The following is a 22,882-nucleotide window of genomic DNA, read 5'->3' as shown; positions in this document are numbered from 1 at the left end:
CAGCTGCCACTGACATCTGGCACTGGAGGTGGGACAGGCCCCGTCTCTTTTCCCTCTGTTGGGACTGGTCCCCTGGAGGACCCTGCAACATGTTAGACATTATCTTAAAATTAAAATGCACATATTTGCAGATCTGTGTGATTCCAGTGTAATTGGGCCAACACAAGGACAAAAGCGGACCACATGATAAACAGGTTCACCAAGAAAGTTAAGCTTGTGAGCACCCTAAGGAGGTAGCAACTGATGCTCTTTCCACAAGGTCAGGGAAAGTATCTCCAACAAGTGCCTTTGGATCTTAATTTGAAAAGAAGAGCATTTAAGTAAAAAGGGACAGCATGTGCAAAGGACTTGGGATAGAACATACATGTTTCTTCAGAGGTCAGCTGCAGCTCATGCCTAAAACTTTGGGGGCTCTAGGAGCTGGGTCCTAAGACAGATACCATGCTTTTCATAGCACTTGGAGCTTTCTGAATCCTCATTTAGCAGGTGAAGAAGCAAAGGGTCTGCTATTAAGTGGAATAAGAAGTCTGAGGCGCTGAGCTAGACTTGCTTCCCAAAGGGGAGATAAGGCGGCCGGGGGGCTGGGGGCGGAGGAAGGCGGGGCGGGTGGAGGTTGGTCTCCGAGAGCAAGCAGGATGAGAACAAACAGCTCGGCCGCCAGCGACCCGGAACCCTCCATCTAGGATCCCAGAAGCTGCAGACGATCTAAGCAGGAGCCACGCGTAGGCGCAGGGCATGCCGGGAACTTCAAGTCGGCCGCCGCTTAAGGTTAACCGGCGGGGTGGGCCGGGAAGGGCCGTCCTGACAGATTGGGGTGGGGCCACCGCATTTACTGGAAGGGGAAACCTGGGCCCTGTATTTCGCCAGAAGTGCTTTCCGCAATGTTACACGCTCCCGGCAAGGTCGGCCACCAGATTCCACACTTACCCCAGCTGTCATGGAGTGCTAGACTCTTCGGGAAGTGTGGGTTGCCTTAATCGTGACGCTGGCCGGAAGTGTGGCGCCGTTGGCGCAGGGCTCGCTGGGAAATGTGGTCCCTTCTGGCGGTCCGGGGCGGTGGCCGCAAGACCTGCAGACAGGGTGGCCAATCCGGCGTGCACCCGGGATGTCTGGGCCGGGTGGCTCCGGGGGCCCGATCGGGGCCGGGGCCCTGGCAGGTGGGGCGCGCTCCAAGGTAGCTCCAAGTGTGGACTTTGACCACAGCTGCTCAGACAGTGTCGAATACCTGACGCTCAACTTCGGGCCCTTCGAAACAGTTCATCGGTGGCGGCGCCTCCCGCCCTGCGACGAGTTCGTGGGTGCCCGGTACGGCGGGATTCTGAAAGCACTGGGAGTGAGGAGGTCCCAGGATGGGGCCTTGGGGCGAGGCTTGGGCGTCAAGTCCTGGAGTAGAATCTGGTAGTGGGTCGGGTGGTGTCCAGGGCAGAGAAAGGTCTTTCTAGGTAATCCCCAGAGTTGGGTGATTCTTATTTCTCTATAGTAGGGGTCCCACTAACTTTGTGGTGGGGTGGGAAGTCTAGAAAATCCTCTGGTGGTGTCGAGCATCCCCATGTACAGGGTCCTTTGGGGTTGTGGTGGAATGTAGGTCTCTGTAGATCTTGGCAGTTGAGAGATATTTTCTAACTTCTGTGGCAGTACCACATGTAGTCCCATTCCTTGGGTGCCACCCACTAGTGTCCTGGCTTTACCACCATCCACCTCTTTTTTCTTTCTAGGCGCAGCAAGCACACAGTGGTGGCCTATAAAGATGCCATCTATGTATTTGGTGGGGACAACGGGTGAGTCTAAGTATCAGGTGTTTGTCCCAGGTAGGGAGAAGCAGTGTGGTCTCAGATTGGACCTGTGGAGCTCCACTGCTATCTTTCCAGACATCAGCTAAGTACTATAAGCTTTAGTTTGCCCTCTTTGGGGTTACCTGCATTTACACTGCAGATTGTGGTGAGAATTAAATGAGATCCTGCCCTCAAGTCCTCCTCACAGCATTTGGTGGGTAGCGCATGCTCAGTCCCTCTTGTTTTGAGTGAGTAGATGTAGCTTTTTTTTTTTTTTTAACTACTTTTATTTTATTTATTTATTTTTATGTGGTGCTGAGGATCAACCCAGCGCTTCACCCATACAAGGCGAGCACTCATCTGTGGAGCCACACCACAGTCCCAGATGTAGCTTTTTTTTATTTTTATTTTTTTATTTTTTTATTTATTTTTTTTTAATTTTATTTTTTTATTGGTTATTCAAAACATTACAAAGATTGCAGAATCACATCGGTTACACATCCACATTTTTACATAATACCATAATAGTAACTGTTGTATTCTGCTACCTTTCCTATCCTCTACTATCCCCCCTCCCCTGTAGCTTTTTTTTAAATATATATTTTTTAGTTGTTGATGGACCTTTATTTTATTTATTTATATGCAGTGCTGAGAATCAAACCCAGTTCCCCACACTAGGTTCGATTCTCAGCATGCTAGGCAAGCACTCTACCATTGAGTCACAACCCCAGCCCTAGATGTAGCTTTGAAAAACACATATGTACCCTTGCTGCCAGCCTTGCCAGTCACTTTTTTCTTTCCCCAGACTTCCCTCTGGGCTTTATCCACATGCTTACTCTGCAGCCAAAAATTATGGAGCAGTTTTATTTATTTTGTACATCTTCCACTTTTTTGTGAATGTTTTCCTGTATTGCATAGACTCCTAGCAAATAACTTGATAATGATCTAATGTTCAGTTGGTGGGCACACCTCCATTCACATGAACTGCCACCAGTTAAGTTGTAGTTAGTTTCTCTGTGCTGAGAGTGGAGTGTCTATACATTATCCATCCTGCTCATGAGTCCTAGTTCTGCCTCTCAGCCTCAGAACCTGGCCTGAAGCCCAGAAAGGGCATTGTTGGGGTTGGGGATTTAGCTCAGTGGCAGAGTGCTTGTCTAGCACGCGCAAGGCCCTGGGTTCGGTCCTCAGCCCTGGAAAAAAGAAAAGAAAAAAAAAAAAGCCAGAAAGGGCATTGCAGCCTTAGTCCTGTAGGACTCCTTGGGGGCGCTGACCTGAGGTTAAAGCGGTAATTTGCAATCATATCACGACCTGCACACTAGACAGAAAGGCCTCCTTGGCCATGACCCCCTGGTATCCAACCTGTTTCTGCTTGTCTCTTTTCCCAAGGGCAGTCAGGGGGATCTATTTACAAATACAAGTCAAAGTATATTCCTCCTCAACTCATAACCTTGTGATATCTCTCTACCTCTCTGAATAGAAGCCCAAGTTCTCATTGCAGTCTGTGATGCCTATGCATTTGTGCCTCCCATTGTTCCTCTGCCTATTCCTTTGCTGCACAGGGCCATGCTGGCTGCCTTGCTACCTTCAGATTGTTCCCAGCATGCTCCTACAATAGCTCTTTGCATTGGCCATTCCCTCCTTTTCACACTTCCTGCCTCTCTTCTGATCCTCCCTTTGAGTAAGGCCTTTCTTCATTTCCTTTACCTTTTGCCACCTCCATTTGTCCCTGAAGCACACAGATGTTGGATATAATCTGTGTCCTCTGCTATGTCAAGGCCTGTGCTCCTTTCATCCCAGTATCCTAGCACCTAGACAACTCAATAAATGTCAAAAAGTGGGATGAAATAAGAAAGTGGCATCTACTCAGAGATATTTATTGGAGCCTTAACAAGAATCTCCCAAACCAAAAAAGGCCTTGATGTCAAGCACAGGGTAGTAGGTGGGAAATGGGGAACCTCTGTCCTCAGGAGTATTCTGTAGTGGGTAGTTGTGTAATAACTATGGAGCAATAAGTAGAATAGTCTTTGCTATGATGTGTCAAAAGATAAAATCACCACAGGGCTGGAATTGTGGCTCAGCGGTAGAGTTCTTGCCTAGCATGTATGAGGCACAGGGTTCAATTCTCAGCACTGCATATATATAAGTAAAGGTTCATCAACAACTAAAAAAAAAATTTTCAGTAATATAAAATTACAACTAATTAATTATAGAGTTCTTTGGCTTTTATTTTTTATTCATGAATTGAGGCAGCCTCCATTCTACAGATTAGAATGAGAGTTCTCACTGGACAAGAGCAACCCAATGGATCTTGTAAGGTGGGAACAAGGAAACCGAACAAAAAGCTGATTGGTTAACATTAGGTTACTTCAGGTTACCTTTTTTATAAGGGTTAAAGCAGAGGGGATTTCCTTATTACACTAAAGGAGGTAGACTGGAATCAATTGTTTTTAGGAAAAGCTGATCTATATTGGGATCTCTCTGCTTCTTTAAAGTTCCAGTTTATGAAGCATTTGGCATGAATACCTTCTATTTTGGTTTGGTTTCTAGCTTCCCATAATTTTTTTTTCTTTTCTTTTTTTTTTTTTTTTTTTGGTGCTGGGGGTTGAACCCAGGGCCTTGTGCATGCAAGGCAAGCACTCTACCAACTTAACTATATCCCCAGCCCAGTTTTTTTTTTTTTTTTCTCCCATATTTTTGTTCAACAAAGGAGACGCTAAGAAACAGGTTACAAGGTGTTGTGATATACAAAGCATGATGATGCATGCCTATAATCCCAATGATGACTCTGGAAGCTGAAATGAGAGGATTGAAAGTTTGAGGCCAGCCTCAGCAATTTAACAAAATGTTGTTTCAAAATAAAATAAAATAAAAAAAAGAGAAGGAAACAGGAAATTTATTTCCCTTAGGTTGCAACTCTGTAGCCTGTCAGTAGACTGTCAGATCAACGAGATCAAAGAAAGATGACCTCCTCCTGGGGCATGATTGGGGATGGGGTGGGGAAAAAAGGAGGATGGGAAGGAATTAGCCACAACATTAACTTGCCAGCTCCTGAATTCCTGGCTGTATGGTCTCAGACACAACCTTTTTTTTTTTTTTTTTAATTTTTTTTAGTTGTAGTTGGCACAAATGCCTTTATTTTATTTATTTTTATGAAGTGCTGAGGATCAAACCCAGCGCTTTACCACTGAGCCATAACCCCAGCCCCCAGGCACAACCTTTTATCTCCCAGACTGTTTGTTCTTCTATAAAATGGAGTTTGGAGGGCACCCATCTAGTATAGATGAAATGAGACCGCAGGGGGCACCTGGCATAAGTCCCACCTAAAGCTGGTGCTGGGCTCCTGTTGGTTTGCAGCCCTGTAAGGTGGTACAATGGCCAGTGAATTTGTTTCCCATTTTATTGTATATTTAATGTAATTGTTATATTGGTTTTGCAATTAATAAAAAGATGTTAGAAAGATCAGAGAGAGGCAAAGAAGCATCTCATTGTGGTGGTGCAGCATCTGAGGGAAGGGGTTTAAGGCAAGTGAGTGGGGATTCTTGAGACTGGGGTGAATGATGAGTCTGGCCTTTGGACTATTTCACATCCTCATGGCAGCCCATGAGTAGGCTCCTGGTGGCTGGGATCATGCTTTGGTTCTGACTCCATGTGGGTTAACCTTGTCTGTGTGGCAGCCCTCGTTCCCATATCAACTGGGAAGCCTTCTTGGTAGTCATCACTCTTGTCCCTCAGGCATCAGTTGGTTGTCTTACCCTGGCCAGGTCCAGAGGTAAGTGAGCCACCCCAAAATGGCCCTTTCTGTTATCCCTTGCAAGGTCTGCATGCAATACCCATCTCTAGAGTCCTGGTAGGGCAATGCCCCACAAAGCACACCTGGCTAATGCCACCCTCTCTCTTGCTGCCTTTTAGGAAGACGATGCTCAATGACCTCCTGCGTTTCGATGTGAAGGACTGCTCCTGGTGCAGGTGGGTAGCCTTCCATGCTCTAAGACTCTGTCCTTCCTTCTGTGCTGTGCTGGGACTGGTTGCTGGCAGAATCAGCTGATCCTGGAGAATCAGAGAGAAGGATCAAGGAGGAAAGAACCAGAGCCCCTGGGCCTTTGGGATGCCACAACCAGAATCTCTGAGTATTTTCCTGCATTTCCTGGGTTTCTGTTCTAACTACCACTGTGATTGATTATTCTGTGATTGAAACTAAGGGGTCTATTTGATCTGACTGTGAGTCCCCAAATTCTGCTGCAGGAGAGCCCCTCAGTTACCAGAACTTCTCCTGGGCCAGGGATTCCTGTGAGATCTGACTTGAGGCAGGGGAGAGTATCAGTTAATGAATCCTCTCAGGATTGACTCTGTGTTGGTGCAGGAAGCCACCCAATGGCTAGCAGCAACATCTTTTCTCCCTTCCCTGCTCCATGGGGCCCCTCTTCTACCAGGAGACCCCACACTGGTAGTAGGGTTAGGGTCTAGCTACCCAGAAAGCCAAGACATATGATTCCAAGTTCAAGGACAGCCTGTATAACTTATTGAGACCCTATTTCAGCATGTACACCCTTACTAACCCCTTCCACACAGATATCTGTCTCAGCTGTGTGGCCTCCAGTGAGAGACACACGCCCTTTCTGAACACTGCATATTTGTGCCCATCCGCAGTAGTCCAGCCCCTGCCTGGGAGCAGCTCACAGCTGAGGGGGAAATATGAAGTATCTCCTAGAATCAGGAGATACTGGGCTTTCTGAGCTCTACCATTTTCTCAACAGAAACACAAACCCATGGAGCCCATTGTGGCACCACACTCTATTCTGTGGGCCATTCCCTTGGTCCCAAGCAGCCCTTTGGGGTGGGGTCTTATTGTCCTTTTTGCCAGAGGAGGATGTCAGTGCTCAAAAGATGCCAGAACCCTTAGCCACACAGGGCTGCAACACTTGGCATCACCTGCCATATGCCCAGGAGCTTTGATAGCACTTGGAATAACTGTAGAAGTAGATATGTTTTTTCTCTCTTTATGATACAGCTGTTAACTGATTGATTTTAATTTTTAAAGTCATTAAAGAGCCGGGTGTGGTGCTATACTGCTGTAATCAGTCCCAACAACTTGTAAAACTCAGGCAGGAGACCAACCTCAGCAGCTTATAGAGACCATGTTTCAAAAATAGAGCCATGTGCCATGGTATATGCCTGTAATCCCAGTGACTCAGTAGGCTGAAGCAGGAGAATCATGAGTTCAAAGCCAGCCCCCGTAATTTAGTGAGAACCTAAGCTACTTGGTGAGTCCTTGTCTCTAAATGAAATATAAAAAAGAGGCTGAGGTGTGGCTTAGTGGTTAAGAGCCCCTGGTAATAATAATAATAATAATAATAATAATAATAATAATAATAAAATAGAAATGACTGGGGATGTAGCTCAGAGATAGAGCACCAAAAAAAAAAAAAAGAAAGAAAGAAAAGGAAAAATCACTCTTAAGGCTAGCTGTAGTGGCATACATCTATACATCTGTAATCCTAGCTACCCAGAAAGCCAAGACACATGATTCCAAGTTCAAGGACAGCTTGTATAACTTAATGAGACCCTATCTCAAAATAAAATTTAAAAAAGGTTGGGAATGTAACTGAATGGTAAAGTGTTTGGTTAGCATGTGCAAGGCCCTGGCATTAATACCCCACTACTGGGAGGGAAATCACTCTGAAGACTTTATAATTCTTTGTCAAACTTTTCCCAGAAAATGAGCAGCACCAAATAATTAGTGCAAATGGGTTTTTAGTTCAGTAAATAAAATTTAGTGACCTCATGCTGCAGAATACTTAGAGCTGCTGAGAATGGCCCTAGTCAGTCCTAGTGTGGCATGGGGTCACTAGTGATGTTCTACTGTCTAGTTGAAAATGCAAGTTACAAAATATCCATCTCATTGATTTTATTAGAAAATTCTTTGGGGGCTGGAGTTGTGGCTCAGTGGTAGAGCACTTGCCTAGTATGTGTGAGGCACTAAGTTTGATTCTTAGCACCACATAAAAAATAAATAAAATAAGGGCATTGTGTCTATATATAACTAATTAATTTTAAAAAATTCTTTGGGGCTGGAGCTGGAGCTCAGTGGTAGAGCACCTGCCCCGCACATATGAAACACTGGGTTTGATCCTCAGCACCACATAAAAATGAATAAGTAAATAAGTAAATGAATAAATAAATAAATTGTGTCCATGTATAACTAAAAAAAAAAAAAAATTCTTCACAGACATGGTTCAGAGTTATGGAGGGAGGACTCCTAGCTATTGACAGTGATTTTCTGACAATGGAATTATGCAAGAGTTTTGGTGCCCATTGCTTTTTTTTTTAAGTTTCTATGAGCCAAGTGGGATGGCTAATCCTAGTGGCTTGGGAGCCTGAGGCAGGAGGATTGCAAGTTCAAAGCCAGCAATTTAGCAAGGCCCTAAGCAACTTAGTAAGACCCTATCTCAAAATAAAAAATAAAAATGGCTGGGGATGTGGCTCAGTGGTTAAGCACCTCTGGGTTTATTCCCTGGTACTAAGTAAATAAATAATAAAAAATAAAGTTTCTATCAGATGTGCCACTTTTTTTTTTTTTTTTAACAGTATTGGGGGTTGAGGATAGAAGCCAGAGGCACTTTATTCCTAATCTACACTCTTAATTATTTTTTGAAATTTTGAGATAGGGTCTTGCTAAATTGCCCAGGCTGGCCATGAACTTGTGTTCCTCTGGAATTACAGGCTTACATCCCCACACTCAGCAAGTGATCATCTTTGAAATGCAAAATTAAAAGGAAACTAGGTGCCATGGCCTACCCTGTAGTCCTAACACTCAGAAATCTGAGGCAGGAAGATCTCTTGAGCTCACAAACTCAAGGCCAGCCTGGGTAGTAAAGAGACATTTAAAAAATTGAAGTGTAAGGGTTGACACCCTGTGGGGACATGGACTATCTGGCTAATCTTGGTGATACTACCCTTGTACCTACTATAGGGCCTTTACCACTGGCACCCCACCAGCCCCTCGATACCACCACTCAGCTGTTGTCTATGGGAGCAGCATGTTTGTTTTTGGTAAGTAGCCTTCTACTCCCTGCTGGGCCTACAGCTGCCCTGTCCTCCTGCCAGCCTTCTCCTAAGATGGGTCTTCTCATATCCTAGATATCCTAGCAGATACTTTCTGTTCACTCCTCAGCTTTGTCCACTGAATTGCTTTGAACTCCTGTACTGGGCAGAGGACCCCTTTCCCTAACTGTCTTGAGCCCATGGGGTTGGGTCATCTGCCTCTGTGAGGGCTGGAGCAGGAAACAGTGTCCTGTTTATCTCTGTATCCCTAGAGCCCAATACCAAGGCAGGCAGATAGTTGGTGCCCCAGTAATTTATAGGTGGATTTCCAGTTGGTTCACTTCAAGTGGGGCCAGATTCTGTCCCAGCTCCTGGAGTTTGAAGATATGCCATTAGTGTGATACTTTTGCTCTCTCTTTACCAGGGGGCTACACTGGAGACATTTATTCCAATTCTAACTTGAAGAATAAAAATGACCTCTTTGAATATAAGTTTGCAACTGGCCAGTGGACAGAGTGGAAAATTGAAGGACGGTGAGAGACCTGTGGGACCAGGAGGAGCCTGGATGGCAGCAGGCCTGAACTTGGCTTTCTCTTATGTTTCAGACAGGGAGCCCAAGGCTGGGAGAGCCTGAGGGCATGAAGCAGTCAGATAGTCGGGAGTGGTCACTTACCCCAGGTATCCATATTCAGTTCTGGATGCCCTTCTTTTAGAAGAAACCTGATGTGTTGCTTTGTGAGTACCCCCTTTGGTATTTTGTGGAAGCTGAAACATAATACTCTGCCTCTGTGAATATCTGAGTTTCATTTTTGTTTTTGAGGTGTTGAGTATTAAACCCAGGGTTTCATGCATCCTAGACAAGTGCTCTATCACTGAGCCATATCTCCAGCCTTACATCTAGTTTTTGTATCTAGCTATCATCCAGGCCTCACAACCCTACCTTCCGGTTCTGTTGCTCCTTCCCAGTACCCCAGAAGTGGCCCTCAGAGACTCATTGTCAGGAATATGTGACCTTAGCAGTCCAGCTGTGGTTTGTATCCCACTATGTGTGACTGTAAGCTCTGTCCTTTACTGGATGGTTTCTTTCTTCACTCCCTTTTCACTTTAGGTTGCCAGTTGCCAGGTCAGCTCATGGGGCCACGGTATACAGTGACAAGCTGTGGATCTTCGCTGGCTATGATGGCAATGCCAGGTAGGCAGTGGCCTGGCCTGTGTACCCCATCTCTGAATGTACGTAGGTACACAGTGAGCTTTCCTGGAATTTGAGAGCTCAGTCTAGGAAAGGTCAGCCAGGTGGATTTTGATTGCTACTCTGGGGGTTTCTCATGACGGGGCATGGTTGGAGGAGAGGAATTTGGGTAAATGGAGGTGAGACTGCTGAGTGGGACCTGCCGCTAATCCTGTGGCCCCTTGATTAATCAGATGATGTTATTTGGGTACCACCAGGAAGAGGGACCCTGAGGGGCTCAGTACATGGGTGGGTGGGCAGTGTCAGGGCACAGACCCAGCTTTAGGTTCCTGCCTATATCACAGGCATTTTCCTTCTAAATTTAGTAAATTAGTTTTGCTATATTTTTCTGATTACAAAAATAGTATGTGCTCATTCCCAACTTTAGCATTGTAGAAATTCCTAGTGATACAGTGGTAGTGGTGATTTTTGTGGTATCTACAGTCTTCTCCTTGCTTTGGGGGAGAATAGCTGAAGAAGCTGTGGCCCTGTTCCACTGTGCCAGATGTTGTATATGAGGTTACTTGTTCCTATCTGGGTAGGGGACCTGGAATGGCAAGGATTTGGTGCAGTTCCTGCTCCCACACCCAGCTCCCATGTCAAAGCTTCACAGGTAGTCCCCTACTTACATGGCAGGTTGTTTTTCCCTGCATTCATTTGCCCTGGCCAGGGCCTGGTCTACCCTAACAGCCAGATCCAAAGGAATCTGATCCCACTGTCCTAATGCAGGTTGAATGACATGTGGACGATTGGCCTCCAGGATCGGGAACTCACGTGCTGGGAGGAGGTGAGGTGTTCAGAGAGCTGCTGGGGTAAAGACAAGGGCTGCTGTGGGGTGCAAGAAGCCAAGGTAGGGTGGCAACAGAGGCTGCTTTCTTGCCTTTGCCAAAGCCCAGCTTCACTGTCCTCCATGACCTGGCAGGAACCTCAGGACCAATTCTAGCACCAATTGCACAGTGACTGAAGACTTTTTAAGTCTTCAGGCTGAGGATGTGGCTTAGTGGTAGAGTGCTTGTGTAGCATGTGCAAGGCCTTGGATACAGTCCCCAGCACTGAAAAAGGCAGGGGGTATGACACTGAGTTACGGATGGGCAGAGTACTGTGTGTTGTGATGATGTATATGAGTTTGGTCTAATCTACACTTATTTGAACATAGTGAAGACAACTTGCTCTCTGGTGTCCTAATTACTGGAGTTTCCCCTAGGACTTTCCTTTCCTTGTAGAAATGTGTGATTTTTAACCTCTAATGATTTTACCCTCATGGTTTTAACCCCCACTGGTCAAAACCATACTCCTGTATATGGATGAGATGGGTTATAAGCTGTTCAGCAAAAACTGGTCTATGAACCCTCATTCACAAATCTTCAAGAATGAAGGTCCCACTTTATAAGTACATAGATATGTGAGCTGAGGTCCTGTGAGAGCCTTGGACTGAGTTGCACCCTCATCCCAGGTGGCCCAGAGTGGTGAGATCCCACCGTCTTGCTGCAACTTCCCTGTGGCTGTGTGCCGGGACAAGATGTTTGTATTCTCAGGACAGAGTGGAGCCAAGATAACCAACAACCTCTTCCAGTTTGAATTCAAGGATAAGACGTAAGCACTCTGCTTGGGGAGGAGGCATAGTTAATGTCCTAGCCTGTTTCTGATAGCCATGGTAGCCCATCTTTCCAAGCTCTCACATATAGCAGGAATATATAGCCTGGAGCAGGGATGTGTGGCACACCCACCAGGTTCCTCAGGTATGGCTGCAGCTCAGCAAAATAGGGTTTGGACCAGGAACCCTGGCTGAGCCTCCCTTTGGAGGACAACTCCTGCCCTGTGAGTGGCTTGATCAGTCCTACCAATAACAAATGGGACTGGTACAGCTGTCCTGTGATGGCAGAAGATGGGAGAGGTGCCCAGGTCCTGAGAACTTCTGTCCTATACTGTCCTTGGCTACCAGTTGACTTTTCCCCTGTGATGGGGCTGTGTCGTCTGTCACTGGGAGTGAATGGAAAAGAGGGAACATGGGCTTTGGAGGTGACTCAAGAATTGCCCTTTAGATTAGGGATAGGTAGGAGGAAGGGCTGGTATCCCTGGTGGAGAGAAACCTCTTTGGGTGATGGGCAGGGGTTGGCAGCATACAGCCACATGGATCTATTAGCCAGGATCTATTTTGGTTCTTCAACTTACTTAGCAAAAGAGACAATTTGCTGGAGATACTGTAGGAGCAGCATTAGCATGTGGGATCCAGAGTGGGGACTTGGCAGTCTGCTCAGCAACCCACAGTGGCACAATTCCATTCCCCAGAGAGCAAACTGCCCAGAGGTCAGTTTCCCATACCATCACTGCTTCCTGCTTCATGTCAGAGGGAGGGGGGCTTGTGCAGGACCCCATGAAGTTGGACAAGGCTGGTGGTGCCAGAGCTAAACAGGGCATGGAATTCTGGAGACCCATATCCAGGCCCTCCCTTGGGATCCTGAGATGGTCACCATAGGAATTGCAGGGGACTTCACAGGGGGAACTTGTTGTGGGGAGGCTTTGGTAAGGAACAGAATTCCTACCCCAGCACTAGTTTACTGTTGTGTGCTCCAGGTGGACACGTATCCCCACTGAACACCTGCTCCGGGGCTCCCCGCCGCCCCCACAGCGGCGCTATGGACATACCATGGTGGCCTTTGACCGCCACTTGTATGTGTTTGGGGGTGCAGCTGACAACACTCTTCCCAATGAACTGCATTGCTACGATGTGGACTTCCAGACCTGGGAGGTTGTCCAGCCTAGCTCTGACAGTGAGGTGAGCACTACCAAGCTATGGAGTAGGGGTTCCAGGGGGTCCTGACCCACTGGCTGGATGCCAATGGCTCTCATAGCCTCAGGGGGCTCCCAGGGTTCCAGAAAGTCAAGAGAAGCAAGGCCAGGACACCCTGGGCCCTCAGCCCTGAATGCCTGCCCCTCTGGCTCTAGCCCCTTCTGCAGTCTTCAGGTTTTTAATATTCCGTGTTCCATTCTGTCTGCACTGTGCTGCTGTCCTACAAACATTATGGGGAAACCTGCTTTGATTGATGCCTGGGCTCACCTTCACAGCCCTCATCCTGTTCTTTTTCCCTTCTTCTAAACCCACAGCATGCTCTGGCAGGGATGACAGCCTACCCAGCCCTTGCTGACTGGTCACATGCCCACGTTTCTCCCCACCAGGTTGGTGGGGCTGAGGTGCCGGAGCGAGCTTCCACTTCCGAGGAAGCACCCACCCTGACCTCTGAGGAGCGGGGTAGCTTCAAGAAGTCCCGGGATGTGTTTGGCTTGGATTTTGGTACTACCTTACCTAAGCAGCCCAGCCAGCCAGCCTCAGAGGTAAGGGGCAGAGACACTTGTTAAGGCTCCATCACTCCTTGAAGCAGATACTATGATGTACCTGTCACAGATAGGGAGAAGGAGGCTCTGAAAACTGTTCAGAGTCACTCAGCAAAGGAGACACAGGGCCAGGAGTCCATGCTCTGTTGGCTGGACCAATGTCCCTGGGGTCTCCAGACTTTGCCCTCTGGGGTCTGTTTATCCTGAGGGTCTCATATCCCATTCTACCCCACTCGTCCACATGGCCCTGGCTCCCACTGTTGTCTGCAGTTGCACTCAGGAAATTTGTAACCTCAGAGACTGGGCTGTTTGGCCTCTCCTTCACAGTCATATCCTTGCCCATGGCTTAGCCACCACCAACCCCAGTGCTGGAAATTATGCCCCATCCCTTCCCCTCTGCCCACTTGTCACCCTCCTTAGCTGCCCAGCGGGAGGCTCTTCCATGCAGCTGCTGTCATTTCTGATGCCATGTACATCTTTGGGGGCACCGTGGACAACAACATCCGCAGTGGGGAGATGTACAGGTTCCAGGTATGTGGCTCATGAACTTGTAGGGCCTACTGGGATGGACAAGCCGCAGTGATTAGAACACTGAAGCCCAGTAGGTAGGGGCAGGGCTTGTCCAAGGGTGCCTGTTGATCACTGAGCCTGATGGGATGGAAGCCTCTTTAAGGCCAGTGATGGGGAGTGATGACTCTAGGTTGAGGGAAGGCTGAGGTGACACTAGGAATAGGTCACTGACCTTCAGTGCAGAATGGACCAGGCAGACCCCCAGCTTCAGAGCAGGGTAGGGAAATGTGAGGGAATAAGCTGACCTCGTAGATGCAGCCTGGCTAGACTGAGCACTGGGACCTCCAGGACACCCATAGCTTAGAAGAGGGTAGACTTTCCATGGCAGCTTCTTCCCACACTTGGAAGAACATGTGGTCCAAGCAGGAGTCCATGGGACAGTGGAAGACAGAGGTATACTGGTGGAGCCAGCATGAGTACTTAGGTCCAGGCAGTGGAGATGCCACAACCCTGCCAAAGTTTGGGGAACTAGCTTAAGGCAAGGAGTGGCAGTGAGAGTACCCTGCTGGTGTGGAACCAGTGGGCAGTTAAGGCCCAGAGCAAGGCATGCCTGTGGGTAGAGAGATAACTCCTCCCTTTCCTCAGCCAGGCCTGTCTACCTTTGCACTCTGTAGGATAGCATAGGCTGGATAGGAGCCTCAGGGTTGACCTGCATGGCAGCACTGGGGTCTTCTTCTGCAGTTCTCCTGTTATCCTAAGTGCACGCTGCATGAAGACTATGGGCGGCTGTGGGAAAGCCGCCAGTTCTGTGATGTGGAGTTCGTGTTGGGTGAGGTGGGTGCCCTTCCTTAAGCCCAGCCCCATTTGCTGAGTGGGAACTTCTCTCTGAGGCCCAGCTGACCACATAGTGGTGACTTCCCTAGCCAGCTGGCCTTTGTCCCTTGGAATGAGGTTCCTGTACCCTTCATATATCATTCTTTATGTAGAAGGAAGAGTGTGTGCAAGGCCATGTGGCCATTGTCACGGCAAGGAGCCGCTGGCTCCGCAGGAAGATCATGCAGGCACGTGAGCGATTGGCTCAGGTAAGATTTCCCTCTACTGCTGAATTGGGTAGCTGTGTCCATTGTTCACTGGGGTTCCCTTGAGCTCCTTTCTTTTCCCCTCAGAAGCTGGAGGAGGAGGCAGCCCCTGCTCCCAGGGAGGTTCCTAGTGGAACACGGCTGCCCCTGCTGCGTGTGGCCATTCGGGAGGCTGAGGCACGACCCTTTGAGGTGCTCATGCTGTTTCTGTACACCGACAAGATCAAGTACCCAAGGAAAGGTCTGCATGGTGTGTGGGTGGTACAGTAACAGGGCAGGGGGTGACAACAGAACTAGAAGGTGGGTGTGCTAGTCAGAGGGCCTTATAGACAGACCCTCTGTCAGAGGCTGTGGGCACTCTTGATTACGTGTGATCACAGCAGCCAGCATGGGACCCAGCTGACACTCAGTAGTCCTGACCCAAATTCATCTGTGAGGGAGCCCTGGGCTGTGTCCCTAGGCTTCCCTTCCGGGGATCCCTGAGGCTCAAGGACTTTTGGGTGCAGGCCATGTGGAGGATGTGCTGCTCATCATGGATGTGTACAAATTGGCGCTAAGCTTCCAGTTGTGCCGCCTGGAACAGTTGTGTCGGCAATACATTGAGGCCTCTGTGGACCTGCAGAATGTACTGGTTGTGTGTGAGAGCGCTGCGAAACTGCAGCTGGGACAGCTCAAGGTGCGGGCAGGAGTTAGTGCTACTGCTTGGATCATTTGCCAGCCTGGGGCTCTGCTGGATGGGGTGGGGCATGCATGCTCAGGCTGGGTCCCAACTCTGCTCCCTGCAGCAAGCCCCTTGCCCAGCTTGGGGCCTTGGGCTGACCCCACTTGCCTGCCCGGGCCTGTCTGTCCCAGGAACACTGCCTGAACTTCGTGGTGAAGGAGTCCCACTTCAACCAGGTGATCATGATGAAGGAATTTGAGCGCCTCTCATCCCCACTGATAGTGGAGATTGTAAGGCGGAAGCAACAGCCACCCCCTCGCACCTCCTCAGACCAGCCCATGGACATTGGTAAAGAGCCCTTATTACCCTGCACTGTGGGGAGTGATGGATAGTGTTGGGTAAAACACTTAAGAGCCGTGGAGGCCACTTGCTAAGCTCTTGGGACACGGGGTGGATCTGTGGCCATGTACTGCTGGGCACAGGGGCAGGGATGGACAGGGGAAAGCAGGCTCCCTCATAGAATCTCCTCAGTCCCCCCAGGGCTTTCCATAGCAGGCTATGCAGCAATGAGCCTGGATTCCCTAAGCCCATTTCTGGGTTTAACATGAGTACTTCTTTCTGCCTGGACCATCAGGTCTGATGGTTCAGGGTCAGTGATCAGCCACTGAACATTTGTTTTAGACACAGTGATGGTTGAGAACAGCCTCATGTACTCCCAGTGCTTTCTTGTCTCCTCTCACTCTGAAAGAGATGTTACAGGCTCCTTCTTTCTCCCAATGTTCCTTGGAGCCCATGCTGACCCTTGCCACTGACCCTTGGTCATATCTGGAGACACCAGAGGTCAAGTGATAGGCCCAAAGGAGGACACAGTGGGCCAAGTTGTGGAAAATCAGATGTTGGTAGTGGCAGGCCTTGGGACTATCTTTGGGAATGCAGAGGTCCAGCTAGCCTGGGGAACTGAGAGGAAAAAATAGAGACTGGAGGCTCATCTGGCCTTGGGAAGCTTTGTACAGGGCAGCCATGTGGGCTGACATGCGGAGAGGCAGTGCCTGTGGGGTCCCGAGAGTAGAATATAAAATAGTCCCTTTGATCAGGGTCTGCTTGGGGTGTGGAGGGGCCACCTGCTCAGGGTCCTTTCACACCTACCTTTCAGGCACATCTCTGATCCAGGACATGAAAGCATACCTGGAGGGGGCAGGTGCAGAGTTCTGTGACATCACTCTACTGCTAGATGGGCATCCACGGCCAGCTCACAAGGCCATCCTGGCAGCCCGCTCTAGGTGGGTCGAAGGCCTATACAAGAGGGCAGGGTGGAGCCCAGGTGTTGGCTTCCTTCTTCTGAGAGATGGGCATTTGCACCCCCCTCCCACAGCTACTTTGAGGCCATGTTCCGGTCCTTCATGCCTGAGGATGGGCAGGTGAACATCTCCATTGGGGAGATGGTGCCCAGCAGGCAGGCCTTTGAGTCCATGCTGCGCTACATCTACTATGGAGAAGTCAACATGCCGCCTGAGGACTCCCTGTATCCTCATAACTCAAGACACTCTCTGGTCAGCACTGAGGGGTCATAGTACCCGCCCTTGGGCTACTTTGGGGTCCTGTTGCCCTGTCTTGGCCAGATGGAGGTGGACCATTTCTGCATTCTAGAAGATTTCTCAGTGCCTGGTGCAAGGTGTCTAGAGCAGGTGGGCAGCTGGTAGGGAGGGTTCGTATCCTGGGAGAATGGTGTTGGCCACTGTTCTCTGAAACAAGCAAGCAGGCAGATAGGAAGTGATTTCTCTTACTTCACTTCAGTGGTGTCAAAACCTTTCCCCCACTCTTTGCAGTGCTGGGTGTCTAACCTAGGGCCTCATGTATGCCAGGCAACTAACTGCTTGACCACTGAGCTACATTCCAGCTTCTTCAGTGGGGTTTGAACATGAGGTACTAGAATGCATGTTAGCTAGTGAGGCTATGGAGAAGTTCTGCAGATGTGCATGAGAGAATGAGATTTGTGGTTTTCTTTGGATCTTGAATAAGACCTGTTTAGAAATCAGCCAATATCTGCATCTGGATGAAGCCCTAGCCCCTGGTATATGAGGCTCCTGAACCACATTCCTAGGAGAGAATGGAGAGAACAGCTGATGGGCATATGGGCTTCCCTTGGTCAGTGGCTCCTTAACCAGCCCACAGCTACCTTTTTGCTGCCCCCTACTACTATGGCTTCTACAACAATCGGCTGCAGGCATACTGCAAGCAGAACCTGGAGATGAATGTGACTGTGCAGAATGTGCTGCAGGTATAGCCCACCTCTCCCTCTGGGGGTAGGGGAGGTGGGACAGTGCCTCAGAGTTATTGCCATTGCAGATCCTGGAGGCCGCTGACAAGACACAGGCACTGGACATGAAGCGGCACTGCCTCCATATCATTGTGCACCAGTTCACCAAGGTCAGGGCCTGTCTTGATCCAGAGCTCATGAATTCAGCCCTCCTCATCAGTACTTCATGGAGGTGGGGGGTGCATCTGGGCTGGGCCAAGCAAACTATACCCATTGGCCACTTGTCTGGTCCTCAGAGTCAGCCCAAGTCCAGAGAAGGTTGGGCCCCAAAGAACTCAGCCACCCACCTTGGCCCTTTTAGGAATCTGGTTCTGTCTCATTTTGGCATTTTGGTCATCTGTACAGGTCTCCAAGTTACCCACACTGCGGTCACTGAGCCAGCAGTTGCTGCTGGACATCATAGACTCTCTGGCCTCACACATCTCTGACAAGCAGTGTGCAGAGCTGGGTGCTGACATTTGAGAGCACCATTGGTATCAAACCAGCATGGAAAATTATGCCAGATTGGTTGACCTACTGCTCTGGCCATTCCTGTGTCTGCAGTGTAGCTGTTCCTGTGGAGTCAAGGATCAGGGTGCTCAGAGCCTCCAAATGGAGCTCAGCAGGTGCAGGGGACCCCAAAAACCTCATTTCATTGATGTGGACAAAGGACCCACAGGTTGGAATAGTGAAATAGATCCCCTTTTAAGCTGTTACCTTTCCCTGGGTGGGAGGCCATGATTGAAGTGACTGGGACACTACAGGAGACAGGGGACCTGGGCATCAACCAGTAATGGGGAGACTAGAAGGTTAACTTCAGAGCTGGGCATGGGCTTTGGAACACTCAGCCTGGCCCCTGTGGTCTTATGGATTCAAGAGTAGTTTCCTGTTATAAGGGCCCCTCAGACATGGTGAAGGGGGCTTGGCAGAATTACTATGGCATAAGGGACTTCCCCTGCACACTGCCCCACAACTCTCAAGAGAAGTCCATGTAAAGAGTCCTCTGCCCACCAGGACTTGTGAATACAGACCAGTGACAGGAGGTCTGCTCTTGACTCTGGAGACTAATTTTGGAGTGAAGAACCCAAGGTCAGTTCCCAGCACAGCATAGTCATGCTGGGCTAGGAGTGGCTTCCAGAAGGGCTGCAGATTCCCAACTCATCTCTGTGTAGGGGCAAAGCAGAAGTCAGCAGAGATGCCCCCAAGTATTTAATCTGTCATGGACATGCTTCCATTAAAGTCAAAGCAGTGCTACCTACACACACTGTTATTGTCTCCATCACTGACCTGCGGTTCTCAACCTCTGTGCCCTCCCACAGTGAAGCACAGGCTGTGCAGCAGCCTAATGGTTTGGTTGACCCCCAGACACAGGTTCAGCCAGCCTTGCCTTTCTATCTATATATGCCCTCCTACCACCTGGTGTCACCCAGTCAAGAGAGAGAAAAAGTATAGGAGGTGTCCAGGCTGGCCCCTCCCCAAGAGCCCTGCAGTAGGGTTTTTATGATCCTGCACATCTCTGTTGGGTCCCAGGGAAGGCTACCCTCTTGCCTGGGCAGGGAACTGAGGAAAGATCAGAAAATCATCCTATTATCCAAATAGAACCCGTATCAATCCATTCTGATGGAGGAGGCTCAGTTGTGCTTTTCCAGGAACCAGAACGCAGGACCTGCATTGTCCTATCAGGAAGCCAGAGTGTACCTTGGGAAACATCTGTTCTCTTCTGACACACTTCCCTCCTCTGGTTGAGCTCCACCCAGACATGGGCCTGCCATGGGCCCCAAGTGGCTGCAAATAGGTGGAGGTAGGGTATCCTTGCAAGATAAGCAGGGAAGTGAAGAAGGTGTGGAGCAGAAGCTGAAGCAGGTGGCTAGCTGAGTGACAGTCCCTATGAAGGAGCAGCAGGCTAGAATTGAGAAGACAAGGGGCAGCCTGGGTTGGGCAGTAAGACATTCCAGGTATAAATGACTCATTGTGCCAGAGTCACCTGCCAAGTTTCCACCAGTTTTAGTCTTATCATACCCCCAGGGCAGCCTTGCCAACCCTGTCTTAGAGAGACAGGCCTGGAAGCCTCACGAACAATAATCTGTAAACCCTGCTCTATGGAGACCCTTGTAACTGGATCCTTGAGTATCTCTTCTAGGCGAGATATGAATAAATTAAAGCAAGTATGAGAACATTGTTATGACCAGAAAGTCAGGTGTGCTCCTTGTGCTACAAGGCCAAGGGGACTAACAGGGAGAGACCATGCTGGTATTAAGAATCAACCTATGCATTTTGCTCTTTGCCACTTCACAAAGTGAAGACTTTCAAGTTCTCATTTGCTGAAGAAAAATGACACTGAGGCCAGGATCTACCTACCTCCTCTTCCCAAACTTCCAGGATCTAATTTTTTCTTGCTAGGCCTCATTACTAGCCAAGCAGAGCATCCACAAGTCAGTGATAGTCATCATCATTCCCCTTTTTTTTTTCTGATGGAGACCAACCAGATATTAAGCAGTGCAGGGGATAGCCTTCTGAGCTGCCAGGCAGGTGAAAAGAAGCTTACTGTGCCTTTGTAGATTATGAATGTTCTTAAGGGGGCTGGCTTGCTTCAATCAAGATTGTTTCAAGACCCAAGTTAAAGACTGCTTGGCACTGTGCAGTGGTCCATACAGATACTGTTCTGTCCTTCAGAGAACCCTATGGGGCAATGAGTTGTATAAACAGAAGTCTCTAATACCTGTTCACCTCTGAAACACTGAAGGAGGTAGTTAGGGTCTAGAGTTGTGGCAGAGTGCTTGCCTAGCATGTATAAGAACTGGGTTCAATCCTGAGCACCACATAAATTATTACCAGCTAGCGATGCTGGCGACCTGAGCTGGGTTCACAAGATCTGGCTGCACCAACTTACGGTGAAAGAAGCACTCAATACACAGAAATACATTTTGCCTGCAGGACTCAGGGACAGCTCTCGACCTTAAGGGTCTGTTGGAAAGAGAGAACTTGTACCTAGATTCTTTATTTTAATGGGGGCGGGGTACACAGAAGGAAGTTCCATGGAATGTTCTTTCCAAATAAGGCAAGGGGCAGGTTTCAGAGGATTGAGTCTAGCTTCCTGATGTCTTGTGGTCAGCAGATTGACATCTTGGCTAGTCACAGGCACGGAGAGAGGAAAGTGCATATGTGTGTTGCACAGCCCAAAGAGCATATAACACCAGGCCAGTCCTCCCATCTGCTCGAATGCTCATAGCTCACACAGTCCATGGCTTGCTTGCAACAATGAATAAATTAAAATTAAGGCATTGTGTCCATCTGCACTAAAAAAAAATCTTAAAAATTAGGAACCAGGATCTCAGCTCCCCACAGCCAATCATTTTGGGTCTCTCTGGGGACTGCCAACACTGTCTGGTGGGAATAAGGTTGGAACCCTGAAGTGAGCCAGATAGCAAGACAGCCTTCTAGAATCTACTTTTATATGGTATCTGGTGGATCACATAGGTCCAATTCTGATCCTGTGCTTGGTAGACAAATAAGAATGGAAGAAACTTCAGCCTTGATGGGTGGATCCTCCTTCAGATCATGCTGCTACTCATCTGTACAGCAAAGTTCTACACATGCTCCTTCAGAGTCTGGCGGATATCTGCCTGTGCCAGCTTCTGATGCAGGTTTGTCAGCTGCAGTGCTGCTTCTCTGCCTGCAAGCCTGGAGCTGGCACTGGACCTTCTACAGAATATTGTCCACCTGGCAACTGCTCATTTAGAACATAGGCTCTGATGGAGGTATGGCAAGAAAGTTGAAGGGGAGATAGGATAAGGCTTGAGAGAGGGATGCTACTGTTCTGGTAAGGGCTGGGCATCTAGAGAACCTGGAAAATCTGGGAAGAGGCTCTCAGATCCTGTGAAAGGCAAAGTGGCAGGTTCTGAGGCTTTTTTTTTTTTACAGGAAAGCAGGTGACATCAGCAGGAGGAGGTAGAGAATGGAGCTGCGGACCCCTTCAAAGCAGCTAGAGAGAAGAGAAAAAGAGACCAACAGACCACATTTCACAGCACTGACCTAATACATGAACCCCATCAGAAAGTTAATATAATAAAAACCACATCTGGGTAGATACCATAAAGCCCTCTTTCTGTCTTGAGATGGGAGTAAGTGGAGGGAATCTCTGACCCACAGAATATACTGTTTCAGATATATATACATGAAATTTATATATATTTTGTACCAGGGATTGAATACAGGGGTGCTTAACCATTTAACCATTGAACAACATCCCCAGGCATTTTTTTTTTTTAATTCTCTTAAGATACTTGGGGCTCACTTTAGTCTCACCAACAATTCAAGAATATTCTATTTTACACTGAATGCATTTTTATTTCTTAATATAGGGCCTTGTTAAATTGCTGAGAATAGCACCAAGTCGAAGCCTGGTAAGCGTCCCGTTTTTCTTCCAGGACCGGACTCGGGCGCCAATGACCCGCCCCCTTCGCCCGCCCACCCACAGGTTCAGGACTCAAGCGGCATGGAGGAAGGGGAGGGACAAAGGCACCTTCGCGATTCCAGCGGAGGACTACAAAATGCGTGCGCATGCGAGACGTCGGGCACTAACACGCACGGCGCCGACCTGTGGAAAGAGAAGCCGCGGTTGCGCGTCTCGCGACTATCCCGTGTGCAGCAGCCGGCGGCCGAGCAGTGGCGCGGCATCTGGGGAAGAGGCGGGAGCTAGGTCGCTGGCGGCCGTCCGCCCCGGAGTGGCTTCATGACCCCAGCTGTCACGCCCTCCAGGGAAAGTGTCTCATAGGGACCCCAATAGCCGGATCTCAGCCCAAACCCGTTCCTGCCCGTTTTCCTTGAGTTCTGTCAGCGGCACTCACAGTCCCACTATTGCTGCATTGCTGAATTCTCGCGAGTAGTGGCACTTAACCGGCGAGAACGGCGCTCGCGGGTGGGGGGCGGGGCGCGGGGGGCGGGGCGGGGCGCGGGGGGCGG

General features: G+C 49.0%; 1 protein-coding gene across 2 annotated transcripts; it reads left to right on the top strand.

The window, feature by feature from the left end:
- The first annotated feature begins 981 nt into the window (after nt 1-981).
- Lztr1 (leucine zipper like post translational regulator 1) lies at nt 982-22,104 on the top strand. 2 transcript variants are annotated; one of them, XM_076862497.1, is made up of 21 exons: nt 989-1,305; nt 1,716-1,778; nt 5,682-5,738; nt 8,743-8,822; nt 9,238-9,346; nt 9,922-10,005; nt 10,771-10,828; nt 11,495-11,634; nt 12,616-12,817; nt 13,219-13,374; nt 13,795-13,905; nt 14,626-14,718; nt 14,871-14,966; nt 15,051-15,204; nt 15,470-15,639; nt 15,816-15,972; nt 16,778-16,904; nt 16,997-17,146; nt 17,797-17,902; nt 17,971-18,051; nt 18,287-19,180. In XM_076862497.1, the coding sequence occupies exons 1-21, from the start codon at nt 1,106-1,108 to the stop codon at nt 18,401-18,403; spliced, it is 2,511 nt and encodes an 836-aa protein (XP_076718612.1). In that variant the 5' UTR covers nt 989-1,105; the 3' UTR covers nt 18,404-19,180. The 2 variants fall into 2 exon arrangements, with proteins under 2 accessions (XP_076718642.1, XP_076718612.1); XM_076862527.1 differs by lacking the exons at nt 17,797-17,902; nt 17,971-18,051; nt 18,287-19,180 and adding an exon at nt 21,842-22,104 and having other exon boundaries at nt 982-1,305; nt 16,997-17,174.
- Nucleotides 22,105-22,882: the final 778 nt, after the last annotated feature.

The sequence above is a fragment of the Callospermophilus lateralis genome, chromosome 1 (genome assembly GCF_048772815.1).
Source record: "Callospermophilus lateralis isolate mCalLat2 chromosome 1, mCalLat2.hap1, whole genome shotgun sequence".
In the NCBI taxonomy this organism is placed as follows: Eukaryota; Metazoa; Chordata; class Mammalia; order Rodentia; family Sciuridae; genus Callospermophilus; species Callospermophilus lateralis.
Note: the sequence above shows the minus strand (reverse complement) of the source record. Positions and strands in the feature narration are given on the sequence as shown.